Source organism: Trichomycterus rosablanca, chromosome 1 (assembly GCF_030014385.1).
Source record: "Trichomycterus rosablanca isolate fTriRos1 chromosome 1, fTriRos1.hap1, whole genome shotgun sequence".
Classification (NCBI taxonomy): domain Eukaryota; kingdom Metazoa; phylum Chordata; class Actinopteri; order Siluriformes; family Trichomycteridae; genus Trichomycterus; species Trichomycterus rosablanca.
Genome location: NC_085988.1, coordinates 84,768,488 through 84,784,258, shown reverse-complemented (window position 1 = coordinate 84,784,258; position 15,771 = coordinate 84,768,488). Strand labels below are relative to the sequence as shown.

The 15,771-nt window shown below is 42.7% G+C and overlaps 1 protein-coding gene across 5 annotated transcripts in view; it reads left to right on the top strand.

The window, feature by feature from the left end:
* The window catches only part of magi2a (membrane associated guanylate kinase, WW and PDZ domain containing 2a), a 123,615-nt gene that overhangs the window by 74,895 nt on the left and 32,949 nt on the right, over positions 1-15,771 (top strand). For all 5 annotated transcript variants that reach the window (XM_062996943.1, XM_062996935.1, XM_062996928.1 and 2 more), the window contains one exon: positions 1,814-2,347. In XM_062996943.1, coding sequence (XP_062853013.1) covers positions 1,814-2,347 — 534 coding nt within the window. The remainder of the gene's footprint in view (positions 1-1,813; positions 2,348-15,771) is intronic.

Genomic DNA, 15,771 nt, shown 5'->3' with positions numbered 1-15,771 from the left:
TGATTTGGGACGAGACCTGTAAATTGAAACAAGACCTGTGATTCGGGATGAGACCTGTGAGACCTGTGATTTATGAGACCTGTAATTTGGGACGAGACCTGGGATTTACAAGACCTGTGATTTGGGACGAGACCTGTAAATTGAAACAAGACCTGTGATTCGGGATGAGACCTGCGATTTATGAGACCTGTAATTTGGGACGAGACCTGTAAATTAAGATATGACCTGTGATTTGGGACGAGACCTGTAAATTAAGATAAGACCTGTGATTTGGGACGAGACCTGAAAATTAAGATAAGACCTGTGATTTGGGACGAGACCTGTAAATTGGGACGAGACCTGTAAATGGGATGAGACCTGTAAATTGGGATAAGACCTGTGATTTGGGACGAGACCTGTAAATTGAGATGAGATCTGGGATTTGGGACGAGACCTGTAAATTGGGACGAGACCTGTTAATTGGGATAAGACCTGTGATTTGGGACGAGACCTGTAAATTGGGACGAGACCTATAAATTGAGAAAAGACCTGTGATTTGGGACGAGACCTGTAAATTGGGATAAGACCTGTGATTTGGGACGATACCTGTAAATTGGGATAAGACCTGTAAATTGGGACGAGACCTGTTAATTGGGACGAGACCTGTTAATTGGGATGAGACCTGTGATTTGGGACGAGACCTGTAAATTGGGATAAGACCTGTGTTTTGGGACGAGATCTGTAAATTGAGATGAGACCTGTGATTTGGGACGAGATCTGTACATTGAGATGAAACCTGTGATTTGGGACGAGACCTGTACATTGAGACAAGACCTGTAAATTGGGACAAGACTTGTAAATTTAGATATCACCAGTGATTTACGAGACCTGTTATTTGGGACGAGACCTGTTAATTGGAATAAGACCTGTGATTTGGGACGAGACCTGTGATTTTGGAAAAAACTGTAGATTGAGATAAGACCTGTAATTTGGGACGAGACCTGTTAATTGGAATAAGACCTGTGATTTGGGACGAGACCTGTTAATTGGAATAAGACCTGTGATTTGGGACGAGACCTGTTGATTAATATGAGTATTGTGAATGAAGATGCTCCATATTAAATCACAATGTTCTTGATGAAACACTCACACACACTCTCACACACTACACACACACTCACACACACACCACACACACTCACACACACCTCACACACACACACACACTCTCACACACTACACACACACACACACACACTTCAGTCTCCCCTCATTTACATAATAATGAGCATTTCAGTGCAGTTATTATTGTTATCTTTATTGGTTCTGTATTCAGAGAGGGTCGATAACGCTCCAGTCGGGTTCCTGTAGCGCCCCGTCCTCTCCTAATCAGCACCTCATTAAGAACGATACAGAAACACGTCCTGAGTTCCAGGATCGGTAGGTGAATAGAAGCGCCAGTGCAGAATCACTCGTTACAGCGTTTAGCACTTTAGTATGTGACATTACAGAGCAACAAGAGGCCCACGGAGGACAAAAAGTGACTCTTTACCTCAGCTTTATCCTGGTCAGGATCACGGGGGGTCTGGCTTCCCCAGAATCACTAAGCACAGTTTAGTAACACACCCCGGACAGCAAGAGCAATAGCCAATCATGTCTGTATGTAGACACCTGACCGGCCGATAGCACCAAATCAAACACTAAAAAAGTGTCCACATATCCACGAAGTTGAATCAGTGTCCTCATACTTTTGGCTATATGATATTTCTGTATTTAAATGGAATTGTGTTGTTATATTAAACATTTACTCCGGGCGTGTCGTTCTCTCCTCCAGGCGACGTGATCGTGTACATAAACGACGTCTGCGTCCTCGGCACCACCCACGCCGACGTAGTCAAGCTGTTCCAGTCGGTTCCCATCGGGCAGAGCGTGACGCTGGCGCTCTGCCGAGGTTACCCCTTACCCTACGACGCCGAGGAATCCGGAAACGCCCTGCTCGGCCCTCTGGGCCCCCTGCTGCTCAACGGGCGCGGCTGCGCCGCCTACGACACCTACATGGAGTACCTGAGCCGCACCGCGCACTTCATGGACGACGGCGTGTCCGTAGCGTCGTCGGGGGCAGAGCTCATCGCCGTGACCATAGCCAAGGGCGCGGACGGATTCGGGTTCACCGTGGCGGACAGCGACGGAGGGCAGCGGGTGAAGCAGGTGCTGGAGCCTCAGCGATGCCCGAGTCTGTGTGAGGGAGACCTGATCGTGGAGATCAACCAGCGGCCGGCGCTCACGCTCTCACACTCCCACGTGGTGGACCTGCTGAAGGAGTGCGCCGTGGGGGCGGAGGCTACGCTGCTCGTACAGAGAGAGAGAGGTGAGTGCCAGGGTGCCATTTATATGCCAGTGGGGTGATGATGTACAGCAGTGAGGTGATGATGTACAGCAGTCAGGTGATGATGTACAGCAGTGAGGTGATGATGTACAGCAGTGAGGTGATGATGTACAGTAGTGGGGTACAGCAGTGGGGTGATGATGTACAGCAGTGGGGTGATGATGTACAGCAGTGGGGTGATGATGTACAGCAGTGGGGTGATGATGTACAGTAGTGAGGTGATGATGTACAGTAGTGAGGTGATGATGTACAGCAGTGAGGTGATGATGTAGAGCAGTGAGGTGATGATGTACAGCAGTGGGGTGATGATGTAGAGCAGTGAGGTGATGATGTACAGCAGTGGGGTGATGATGTAGAGCAGTGAGGTGATGATGTACAGCAGTGAGGTGATGATGTGGGGTGATGATGTACAGCAGTGGGGTGATGATGTACAGCAGTGGGGTGATGATGTACAGCAGTGGGGTGATGATGTACAGCAGTGGGGTGATGATGTAGAGCAGTGAGGTGATGATGTACAGCAGTGGGGTGATGATGTACAGCAGTGAGGTGATGATGTACAGCAGTGGGGTGATGATGTACAGCAGTGAGGTGATGATGTACAGCAGTGGGGTGATGATGTACAGTAGTGGGGTGATGATGTACAGCAGTGGGGTGATGATGTACAGTAGTGAGGTGATGACGTGGCTTCTCTGTCTCTTTAATAGCCACGCCCGTTTTTACTCTGATCCTCTGTCTTTGTCTGAATGCTCGGGGTGTCACACGCTGGTGGAGTCGTGATTTAGACCAGGCTGCCATGTAGTACTTCATAACTGTCCCACACACACACACACACACACACACACACACACACACACTAGACGGCGGTTATTTATATTCACCAGACAGCTTTATTGGTTTACGTGGAGACGGTCCCCGGGAGGTGAGTCGCCCTACGATGCATTACGATGCATTAAAGTCAAACAGCGCAGGAAGCTCCTCAGATGATCACCAGGATCAATCTGTATGACTCTGACTCATTTACAGTATTTGAGTCTTTAAGACTGACTCATTTTTTCTGGTCTGTAGGATTCTGACTAGTTTGTTCTAGTGTTTAGGACTGACTCGTGTATTCTGGTCTTCAGTACTCTGACTCGTTTATTCTGGTCACTAGGACTCTGACTCATTTATCCTAGTCTTTAGGACTTTGACTCATTTTTCCTGGTCTTTAGGACTGACTCGTTTATTCTGGTCTTTGGGACTCTGACTCGTTTATCCTAGTCTTTAGGACTCTGACTCATTTATCTTAGTGTTTAGGACTCTGAGTCGTTTATCCTGGTCTTTCAAACTTTGACTCGTTTATCCTAGTGTTTAGGACTCTGACTCAGTTATCCTAGTGTTTAGGACTCTGACTCGTTTATCCTAGTGTGTAGGACTCTGACTCGTTTATCCTAGTGTTGAGGACTTTGACTCGTTTGTCCTTGTGTTTAGGACTCTGACGCATTTATCCTAGTCTTTAGGACTCTGACTCATTTATCCTAGTGTTTAGGACTCTGACTCTTTTTTTTCTGGTCTGTAGGACCCTGACTTGTTTATTTGAGTCTTTAAGACTGACTCATTTCTTCTGGTCTGTAGGACTCTGACTCGTTTATTCAAGTCTTTTAGACTGACTCATTTCTTCGGGTCTGTAGGATTCTGACTCGTGTATTTTTGTCTTTATAAAGCCTTAAACACAATCTAGTCATATCCAATTCCCCAGTTGTTTCTCCTCTATCACTGCAGATTCAAACCCTGATCAAGAAGGGTCGTACCTAACAGCCCACCACCACCACCACAGACATGTGTGCAGTAGCCAATTGCTTCTTTTCACCTGCAAAAAGTCACGCACTGCTCTCCGTTATTCACCGCCTCTGTGCAGCGCCTCAACCAGCCAACAATTACAGCAGTGACACAGTCATTTATGTCTGTGTGGATAGCACAGCCAAGATTCAGACGCAGTGAAGCACCAGCGCATTCTTGTTTTTATTACATTTTGTCCCAAAGTGTCCCAACTTTTCTGAAACCAGTGTTTGTGTATAAAAATAATGAAAATAAAATGATCACAAATAAGAAGCTTAATAAAAGGAACCAGTTCATTATCTAATGCTGAGACTCAAGTGGCGAGACTCATCCAGAAATCATCTCCGCTAATCGACGCGCACCCAGCTAATGATGAAATGATTGGACAAAATTGCCAATATTGCGACGGCCGCTTGCGGTCGCAATTATCCGGAGAGACTGAAAAATCCTGCGAGCTCCTCACTGTAAACATCAGCTGTAGGAAACGCTGGTGAGATGTTCTCTTCCCACCTCTCTCTCTGATTCTCAGGTTAGCGCCGACAGATTGTAGCGAGGCGCTAGCATTATCCTAGCATATGTCCGCGGCTCAGACGTGTCATGCTAACAGACTGGAACGTGTAACGTCTTGTCTGTCTGAGGATCAGATCCCACAGATGGACTGAGAAGGTCAACACACGCCGAGGAACGCGGTCATGATGCTGGTGCCCACGCTGAAGAACCCAGAAGTGAGGAACAGACGGAGAATCATTCACTCAGTGTTTAGGTTTAGTCTGATCCGGGTCAATGTGGGTCAGGAGCCTGAAGCAGGAAGTGTTGGCTTCAGACTCTAGATCAAACCCAGACACAAACTCTGCCAACCTCACCACCAGCAGAAATATAATAGTGTCTGTAGTTTTTGGTACAACAGACTAAAGTTCTCTGTTCAGGTCCAGATTCTGTCTGTAGTTCTCTACCAGGTTTAGATTTAGATTGATGTCCAGGATGAAGTTCTGTCTGTAGTTCTTTATCATGTTCTGTCTGTAGTTCTCTACCAGGTCCATTTCAGACTAATAAGCATGTCCAGGTTTGGTCTGTAGTTCTTTATTAGGCTCAGCTTTATATTCTGTTTATAGTTCTCTGTCAGGTTCTGTCTGTGTTTTTTTTCATCAGGTTTGGATTTAGAGTGATGCTCGGGTCCATGTTCTGTCTGTAGTTCTCTATCAGGATGAGATTTTAATTGATGTTCAGGTTCTGTCTGTAGTTCTGTATCAGGTTCTGTCTGTAGTTCTGTATCATGTTCTGTCTGTAGTTCTCTATCATGTTCTGTCTATAGTTTTCTATCAGGTTCTGTCTGTAGTTCTTTATCAGGTTCTTTCTGTAGTTCTCCCTTAGGAGAACTGTAGTTTTCTATCATGCTCTGTCTGTAGTTCTCTATCATGTTCTGTCTTTAGTTCTCTATCAGGGCCTGTCTATAGTTGTCTATCAGGGTCTGTCTGTAGTTCTCCATCATGTTCTGTCTGTAGTTCTCTATCAGGGTCTGTCTGTGGTTGTCTATCAGGGTCTGTCTGTAGTTCTCTATCAGGGTCTGTCTGTGGTTCTCTATCAGGGTCTGTCTGTGGTTGTCTATCAGGGTCTGTCTGTAGTTCTCTACCCTCTTTATTCTGAGTGTGGTTATTGTATGTGGTCTGGTTTTAGACCTCTTCTGATCTCCACGTTCTGTCTGTAGTTCAGTTTCAGGCTCTAATCCCCTGTGTCGGTATAATTGGGTGCAGATGGTAATACTGGCACCACGCTGGCATTATTAATCAGAGTTACAGTTCTGGTGCCAGTCTGGCCTCCCTCCCTCGCTCCTTGTACCAGGCTGTGTGTGATCTCAGATCATCACTCTCAGCTTTACTGGACGCCATGTTTGGATGTAACTACACATAGTGCAGATCAGATTTGTCTCTAGTGCGCCACCTGGTGCCAACTGTAATGTACATGTGTGTACAGAGGCTGTGTTCTAAAAAGCACCTCGATTACTCTGCCCCTGCTGCTGACCTATAATCAGGTAGTGATCTAGTGAACGAGTGTGTAAATGAGTTTAGAACCCTACAGAACAAACCAGGCTTAACCATGTACGGGGGGCATTTTATTTTGTAACTATTTTAGCTGATTTCAGCTTCTTAGCTTCTCTATCAGGTTCTGTCTGTAGTTTTCTATCATGTTCTGTCTGTAGTTCTCTATCATGTTCTGTTTGAAGTTCTCTATCATGTTCTGTCTGTAGTTCTCTATCATGTTCTGTTTGAAGTTTCTGTCTGTAGTTCTCTATCATGTTTTGTTTGAAGTTCTCTATCATGTTCTGTCTGTAGTTCTCTATCATGTTCTGTCTGTAGTTCTCTATCATGTTCTGTTTGTAGTTCTCTATCATGTTCTGTCTGTAGTTCTCTATCATGCTCTGTCTGTAGTTCTCTCATGTTCTTTTTTTAAAAGTTTCTGTCTGTAGTTCTCTATCATGTTCTGTTTGAAGTTTCTGTCAGTAGTTTTCTATCATGTTCTGTCTGTAGTTCTCTATCATGTTCTGTTTGAAGTTTCTGTCTGTAGTTCTCTATCATGTTCTGTTTGAAGTTTCTGTCTGTAGTTCTCTATCATGTTCTGTTTGTAGTTCTCTATCATGTTCTGTCTGTAGTTCTCTATCATGCTCTGTCTGTAGTTCTCTCATGTTCTCTTTTTAAAAGTTTCTGTCTGTAGTTCTCTATCATGTTCTGTTTGAAGTTTCTGTCTGTAGTTCTCTATCATGTTCTGTTTGAAGTTTCTGTCAGTAGTTTTCTATCATGTTCTGTCTGTAGTTCTCTATCATGTTCTGTTTGAAGTTTCTGTCTGTAGTTCTCTATCATGTTCTGTTTGAAGTTTCTGTCTGTAGTTCTCTATCATGTTCTGTCTGTAGTTCTCTATCATGTTCTGTTTGAAGTTTCTGTCTGTAGTTCTCTATCATGTTCTGTTTGAAGTTTCTGTCTGTAGTTCTCTATCATGTTCTGTTTGAAGTTTCTGTCTGTAGTTCTCTATCATGTTCTGTTTGAAGTTTCTGTCTGTAGTTCTCTATCATGTTCTGTCTGTAGTTCTCTATCATGTTCTGTCTGTAGTTCTCTATCATGTTCTTTTTTTAAAAGTTTCTGTCTGTAGTTCTCTATCATGTTCTGTTTGTAGTTCTCTATCATGTTCTGTTTGTAGTTCTCTGTCATGTTCTGTTTGTAGTTCTCTATCATGTTCTGTCTGTAGTTCTCTATCATGCTCTGTCTGTAGTTCTCTATCATGTTCTTTTTTAAGTTTCTGTCAGTAGTTCTCTATCATGTTCTGTTTGAAGTTTCTGTCTGTAGTTCTCTATCATGTTCTGTTTGAAGTTTCTGTCAGTAGTTTTCTATCACGTTCTGTCTGAAGTTTCTGTCTGTTGTTCTCTATCACGGTCTCTCTGAAGTTTCTGTCTGTAGTTCTCTATCTGGTTCATTTTAGACTAATAATCAGGTCCCGGTTTTGTCAGTAGTTTTTTAATCAGGTTTAGATTTACACTAATAATCAAGTTCAGGTTCTGTCTGTAGTTCTTTATCATGTTTTGTCTGTAGTTCTCTATCACATTCTGTCTGAAGTTTCTGTCTGTAGTTCTCTATCTGGTCCATTGTAGACTAATAATCAGGTCCCGGTTTTGTCAGTAGTTTTTTCTCTGTCTGGTTCTCTATCTGGTTCTGTCTGTAGTTCTCTGTCTGTAGTTTTCTATTATGTTCTGTCTGTAGTTCTCTATCATGTTCTGTCTGTAGTTCTCTGTCTGTAGTTTTCTATTATGTTCTGTCTGTAGTTCTCTATCATGTTCTGTCTGTAGTTCTCTATCAGGGTCTGTCTGTGGTTGTCTATCAGGGTCTGTCTGTAGTTCTCCATCATGTTCTGTCTGTAGTTCTCTATCAGGGTCTGTCTGTGGTTGTCTATCAGGGTCTGTCTGTAGTTCTCTATCAGGGTCTGTCTGTGGTTCTCTATCAGGGTCTGTCTGTGGTTGTCTATCAGGGTCTGTCTGTAGTTCTCTACCCTCTTTATTCTGAGTGTGGTTATTGTATGTGGTCTGGTTTTAGACCTCTTCTGATCTCCACGTTCTGTCTGTAGTTCAGTTTCAGGCTCTAATCCCCTGTGTCGGTATAATTGGGTGCAGATGGTAATACTGGCACCACGCTGGCATTATTAATCAGAGTTACAGTTCTGGTGCCAGTCTGGCCTCCCTCCCTCGCTCCTTGTACCAGGCTGTGTGTGATCTCAGATCATCACTCTCAGCTTTACTGGACGCCATGTTTGGATGTAACTACACATAGTGCAGATCAGATTTGTCTCTAGTGCGCCACCTGGTGCCAACTGTAATGTACATGTGTGTACAGAGGCTGTGTTCTAAAAAGCACCTCGATTACTCTGCCCCTGCTGCTGACCTATAATCAGGTAGTGATCTAGTGAACGAGTGTGTAAATGAGTTTAGAACCCTACAGAACAAACCAGGCTTAACCATGTACGGGGGGCATTTTATTTTGTAACTATTTTAGCTGATTTCAGCTTCTTAGCTTCTCTATCAGGTTCTGTCTGTAGTTTTCTATCATGTTCTGTCTGTAGTTCTCTATCATGTTTTGTTTGAAGTTCTCTATCATGTTCTGTCTGTAGTTCTCTATCATGATCTGTCTGTAGTTCTCTATCATGTTCTGTTTGAAGTTCTCTATCATGTTCTGTCTGTAGTTCTCTATCATGTTCTGTCTGTAGTTCTCTATCATGATCTGTCTGTAGTTCTCTATCATGTTCTGTTTGAAGTTCTCTATCATGTTCTGTTTGTAGTTCTCTATCATGTTCTGTCTGTAGTTCTCTATCATGCTCTGTCTGTAGTTCTCTCATGTTCTTTTTTTAAAAGTTTCTGTCTGTAGTTCTCTATCATGTTCTGTTTGAAGTTTCTGTCAGTAGTTTTCTATCATGTTCTGTCTGTAGTTCTCTATCATGTTCTGTTTGAAGTTTCTGTCTGTAGTTCTCTATCATGTTCTGTTTGAAGTTTCTGTCTGTAGTTCTCTATCATGTTCTGTCTGTAGTTCTCTATCATGTTCTGTTTGAAGTTTCTGTCTGTAGTTCTCTATCATGTTCTGTTTGAAGTTTCTGTCTGTAGTTCTCTATCATGTTCTGTTTGTAGTTCTCTATCATGTTCTGTCTGTAGTTCTCTATCATGCTCTGTCTGTAGTTCTCTCATGTTCTCTTTTAAAAAGTTTCTGTCTGTACTTCTCTATCATGTTCTGTTTGAAGTTTCTGTCTGTAGTTCTCTATCATGTTCTGTTTGAAGTTTCTGTCAGTAGTTTTCTATCATGTTCTGTCTGTAGTTCTCTATCATGTTCTGTTTGAAGTTTCTGTCTGTAGTTTTCTATCATGTTCTGTCTGTAGTTCTCTATCATGTTCTGTTTGAAGTTTCTGTCTGTAGTTCTCTATCATGTTCTGTTTGAAGTTTCTGTCTGTAGTTCTCTATCATGTTCTGTCTGTAGTTCTCTATCATGTTCTGTCTGTAGTTCTCTATCATGTTCTTTTTTTAAAAGTTTCTGTCTGTAGTTCTCTATCATGTTCTGTTTGTAGTTCTCTATCATGTTCTGTTTGTAGTTCTCTGTCATGTTCTGTTTGTAGTTCTCTATCATGTTCTGTCTGTAGTTCTCTATCATGCTCTGTCTGTAGTTCTCTATCATGTTCTTTTTTAAGTTTCTGTCAGTAGTTCTCTATCATGTTCTGTTTGAAGTTTCTGTCTGTAGTTCTCTATCATGTTCTGTTTGAAGTTTCTGTCAGTAGTTTTCTATCACGTTCTGTCTGAAGTTTCTGTCTGTTGTTCTCTATCACGGTCTCTCTGAAGTTTCTGTCTGTAGTTCTCTATCTGGTTCATTTTAGACTAATAATCAGGTCCCGGTTTTGTCAGTAGTTTTTTAATCAGGTTTAGATTTACACTAATAATCAAGTTCAGGTTCTGTCTGTAGTTCTTTATCATGTTTTGTCTGTAGTTCTCTATCACATTCTGTCTGAAGTTTCTGTCTGTAGTTCTCTATCTGGTCCATTGTAGACTAATAATCAGGTCCCGGTTTTGTCAGTAGTTTTTTCTCTGTCTGGTTCTCTATCTGGTTCTGTCTGTAGTTCTCTGTCTGTAGTTTTCTATTATGTTCTGTCTGTAGTTCTCTATCATGTTCTGTCTGTAGTTCTCTGTCTGTAGTTTTCTATTATGTTCTGTCTGTAGTTCTCTATCATGTTCTGTCTGTAGTTCTCTGTCTGTAGTTTTCTATTATGTTCTGTCCTTAGTTTCCTGTAACGCTCCCTCGTTATTCAGTCAGATTATCACTCAGAATTAAGGCGCCTCAGTAGGAGCATTTTAAGGGATCTTAAGTATTTAGACACGCCCTCTTCTCGGGGATGTAGGATAGGATGATGTAACTGCGACTGTGTTTTCTTTAAAATGCAGAATAAATTCATTCTTAATAAAGTCAGAAGCTGAAGTTTTATGATTGTAAGTTGTAGCCGGTTCGGTCGGTGTGGATAATGGACACGCCGACTGTTTCCTCACTTTCCTGAGCCTCAGTAACCGGTCAGCTACCGAGCCAATTAGAGGTCCTGCTCGGGGCGCACGGGGCCGCCAATAAGTCCAAATTTGTAAAGGTCCGGATCAGACGCAGGATGAGAAGAGAGACGTCACGTAGACATTTATTTAAATTGCCTCGGAGCTTCGGTTCCGCCGCCGTTTCAGCCGATCCGCTCGAACGGTCTGGAGGATTTTTAATTAGAGCCGCTCTGTAATTGGCTCGGTGTTTTTCGGCTGGAGGATGGGCGCACCGGCCAGAGCACCCGCCGAGCCTTTTTGGCAGGGCGCTCGGTTTCCAGATGAGCCTGCTAGCCCGGGCGTGTGTTATTAGCTTCGGAATAACACACAGCAGAACCGGTTTCGCTTCAGCGCATTTTCAGGCTGTTTACAGAATTCAGACGGACGGTCGGCTGCTGCCAGGTCACAGCGAAACATCTGGCCCGGCCAGGCAGTGTGTGTGTGTGTGTGTGTGTGTGTGTGTGTGTGTGTGTGTGTGTGTGTAATTGGATGGTAAAAGCAGCACGATTTCTGACTCGGTTGGATCTGGCTCGGCTAATGAAGCAGGTTTCGAGCATGAGCGCCGCCGCATGAGGTGCTGATTCGGTGTTAAATGGACACCAGACGTCCTGATTAAACCCGCTGGGTTACATTTATCTCACACCAGCGTTCACACACTAGCAGAACGAGGCGGTAATAGAAACAAAAGCTACGTTTCAGTTCATAATGAGACTGAGGGCGTATTCACCCGCTGTTCACTGACCTTTTCAAAGCTCCCCCAATGAGACAAACTGTTTGATATGAGGTGGTAAAAGTTCTCTATCATGTTCTTTCTGTAGTTCTCTATCAGGTTCCGTCTGTAGTTCTCTATAATGTTCTGTCTGTATCAGGATTAGATTTTAATTGATGTTCAGGTCCAGGTTCTGTCTGTAGTTGTCTATCAGGTTCTGTCTGTAAGTCTCTATCACATTCTGTCTGTAGTTCTTTATCATGTTCTGTCTGTAGTTCTCTATCATGTTCTTTCTGTAGTTCTCTATCACGTTCTTTCTGTAGTTCTCTATCATGTTCTGTCTGTAGTTCTCTATCATGTTCTGTCTGTAGTTCTCTATCATGTTCTTTCTGTAGTTCTCATGTTCTTTCTGTAGTTCTCTATCATGTTCTTTCTGTAGTTCTCATGTTCTTTCTGTAGTTCTCTATCATGTTCTTTCTGTAGTTCTCATGTTCTTTCTGTAGTTCTCATGTTCTTTCTGTAGTTCTCTATCATGTTCTTTCTGTAGTTCTCTATCATGTTCTGTCTGTAGTTCTCTATCATGTTCTGTCTGTAGTTCTCTATCATGTTCTGTCTGTATCAGGATTAGATTTTAATTGATGTTCAGGTCCAGGTTCTGTCTGTAGTTCTTTATCATGTTCTTTCTGTAGTTCTCTATCATGTTATTTCTGTAGTTCTCTATCACGTTCTGTCTGTAGTTCTCTATCATGTTATGTCTGTAGTTCTCTGTCAGGTTCTGTCTGTACTTGTCTGTCAGGTTCTGTCTGTAGTTCTGTATCAGGTTCTGTCTGTAGTTCTGTATCAGGTTCTGTCTGTAGTTCTTTATCATGTTCTGTCTGTAGTTCTGTATCAGGTTCTGTCTGTAGTTCTTTATCATGTTCTGTCTGTAGTTTTCTATCAGGTTTTGTCTGTAGTTCTCTATCAGGTTCCGTCTGTAGTTCTTTATCAGGTTCTGTCTGTAGTTCTCTATCATGTTCTGTCTGTAGTTCTCTTATGAGCAGTAATAATGAAGAGAAGTTTAGTGCTCCTGTCTCCTTCTTTTACTACATTAAACCACGTTAAGCTTTATTTTGAACCAGAAGCGTTTTAGACTCTGGGAGAAGCTGATTCTGATTCTCAGCGTTTCTCAGAAGCTGGAGCTGTAACACAAGTTTAAAAGTGAAACAGGGAGGAGAATCCAGATAAACACAGATACATGTGGAGCTGTAACCCTGGATCTGCACCTTATTCCACACTGCTGCAGGTTCAGCTCAGATTCACATGCTGATGCCATTTTACTGCACAAGCTGAGCATGCACCCTAATAGTGCGATCATGTGGCGCAGCTGTCTAACATGTTAGCGCACCACTGTGGCCTGTTGGAACTCGGCAGAGACGCAGACCTGGCCAATCGTCCACACAAACACATTTAGTCGTGGGACACTGGTAGAGCTTTGGGTTGTCAATTGTTTCGAGATGAGCTGGTTACCCGGGTGTGTGTTATTGGCTTTGGTTGAGAGTTTGAATCCAAGCTTGAATCCCAGAACCCCAGTTCTAAAATGCAGCCACTGTTGGGCCCTTAAGCAAGGCCCTTAACCCTCTGTGTACAATGGCTAATCAAGGGATATGTAAAAAACAGAATTTTGTTGTACTGCCCACGTGTATACGTGTCTATGACAAATAACGGCTTCCTATTCTACTCTATATGGTAGTTGTGGCCTAGCGGTTGAGGTACTAGACTAGTAATCAGAGCAGTGGGGCTTGAACCAAAGACCTTTCAATTACTAGTCCAGTACCTTTACCACTAGGCGCTCCTGGAGCTGAGAGGGTTAAGGGTCTTGCTCAAGGGTAAGGGGGATTGGTGGTCACATGTAGCTTAGCGTCACAGGTGATAAAAAGCGGGTGCGGATTGGACACGATTGGTCAGAGGGGGCATGTGGTGATCAGATCATGGGTTGTTCGATCGACAGCGGATTCACACTCAGGAACTGGATATGACTCAATCTCAATCGGATCAGAAACCCTTATGTATACAGTGTGGACTGAGGTCAATCAGAAACGAGCTTTGATTGGCTGGCTGTGCGCCTACACAGACACGTGATTGGCTGTGTGACTGTAAGGGGCGGGACTACAGGGTTTCTTCATAACTGCTGCAGTTACAACCTCTGCTGGTCGATCACTGGTACTGCATAGAGATGGGGACTTTATCCTGGTCAGGGTTGCAGTGGGTCTGATTCACTCGGAATTCACTCATTGCTCGTCTTTGGACTTGTGGGAGGAAACCGGAGTTCCTGGAGGAGCTCAGTCCAGCGTTTCGACTCTTCACTGTGTTTCTTCTTTCTTTTCTTCTTTTCTTCTGTTTTTGATGGCTGTGGCTCGACGGCTGGGAGTCTCGCTGTACAGATACATGAAAGTAAAAGTGGTGAGTGAAGGAAGGAACGAGACGCTCGCTAATTCCATTTAGTCCGTTTGCACAGGCGGCTTAGTCCTGCAGGCCCTCGCTGCCAAGACATGAAAGACCGGGCGGAGCTGAGTGTGTGTGTGTGTGTGTGTGTGTGTGTGTACGCTCCAGCGTTTGATGCTAGCCAACATTGTTTAGCTTTCACACGCGAGCGCCTGGTTGTAGCGATTACGCCGCAGAACCTTCCTTCTCCTTCCACGTGTCTGTGAGTTGCGCCGTGGCAGCCGGGCCATTCCACCATCTCAGGCACCTTTGTTTCATTTCTACAAGCTTTCTGAGTGGTAGATGAGTAACATGAATGAGTTTTTAACCTAGAATTAGTAAGTACATGAAATATAGCAGGATGGAGAACATGCTAAAGCACCAGAACACCGGGAACAGTCTAGTGATTTATCACAAAATGTTCTTTTTAAAATAAGTAAAATTGTAGGTAACAGGAATGAACGTTTAGGTAACAGAAAGAAGGTTTAGGTAACAGGAATGAAGGTTTAGGTAACAGGAATGAAGGTTTAGGTAACAGAATGAACGTTTAGGTAACAGAATGAATGTTTAACAGGTAACAGGAGTGAACGTTTAGGTAACAGAATTAAGGTTTAGGTAACAGAATGAACATTTAGGTAACAGAATGAAGGTTTAGGTAACAGGAATGAACGTTTAGGTAACAGAATGAACGTTTAGGTAACAGAATGAAGGTTTAGGTAACAGAATGAAGGTTTAGGTAACAGAATGAACGTTTAGGTAACAGAATGAACGTTTAGGTAACAGAATGAATGTTTAACAGGTAACAGGAATGAAGGTTTAGGTAACAGAATGAAGGTTTAGGTAACAGAATGAAGGTTTAGGTAACAGAATGAACGTTTAGGTAACAGAATGAAGGTTTAGGTAACAGAATGAAGGTTTAGGTAACAGAATGAAGGTTTAGGTAACAGAATGAACGTTTAGGTAACAGAATGAAGGTTTAGGTAACAGGAATGAACGTTTAGGTAACAGGAATGAATGTTTAGGTAACAGAATGAAGGTTTAGGTAACAGAATGAAGGTTTAGGTAACAGGAATGAATGTTTAGGTAACAGAATGAAGGTTTAGGTAACAGAATGAACGTTTAGGTAACAGAATGAAGGTTTAGGTAACAGGAATGAACGTTTAGGTAACAGGAATGAATGTTTAGGTAACAGAATGAAGGTTTAGGTAACAGAATGAAGGTTTAGGTAACAGGAATGAATGTTTAGGTAACAGAATGAACGTTTAGGTAACAGAATGAAGGTTTAGGTAACAGAATGAACGTTTAGGTAACAGAATGAACGTTTAGGTAACAGAATGAAGGTTTAGGTAACAGGAATGAACGTTTAGGTAACAGAATGAAGGTTTAGGTAACAGAATGAACGTTTAGGTAACAGGAATGAAGGTTTAGGTAACAGGAATGAATGTTTAGGTAACAGAATGAAGGTTTAGGTAACAGAATGAAGGTTTAGGTAACAGGAATGAATGTTTAGGTAACAGAATGAACGTTTAGGTAACAGAATGAAGGTTTAGGTAACAGAATGAACGTTTAGGTAACAGAATGAACGTTTAGGTAACAGAATGAACGTTTAGGTAACAGGAATGAATGTTTAGGTAACAGAATGAACGTTTAGGTAACAGAATGAAGGTTTAGGTAACAGAATGAACGTTTAGGTAACAGAATGAACGTTTAGGTAACAGAATGAAGGTTTAGGTAACAGGAATGAACGTTTAGGTAACAGAATGAACATTTAGGTAACAGAATGAAGGTTTAGGTAACAGAATGAAGGTTTAGGTAACAGGAATGAATGTTTAG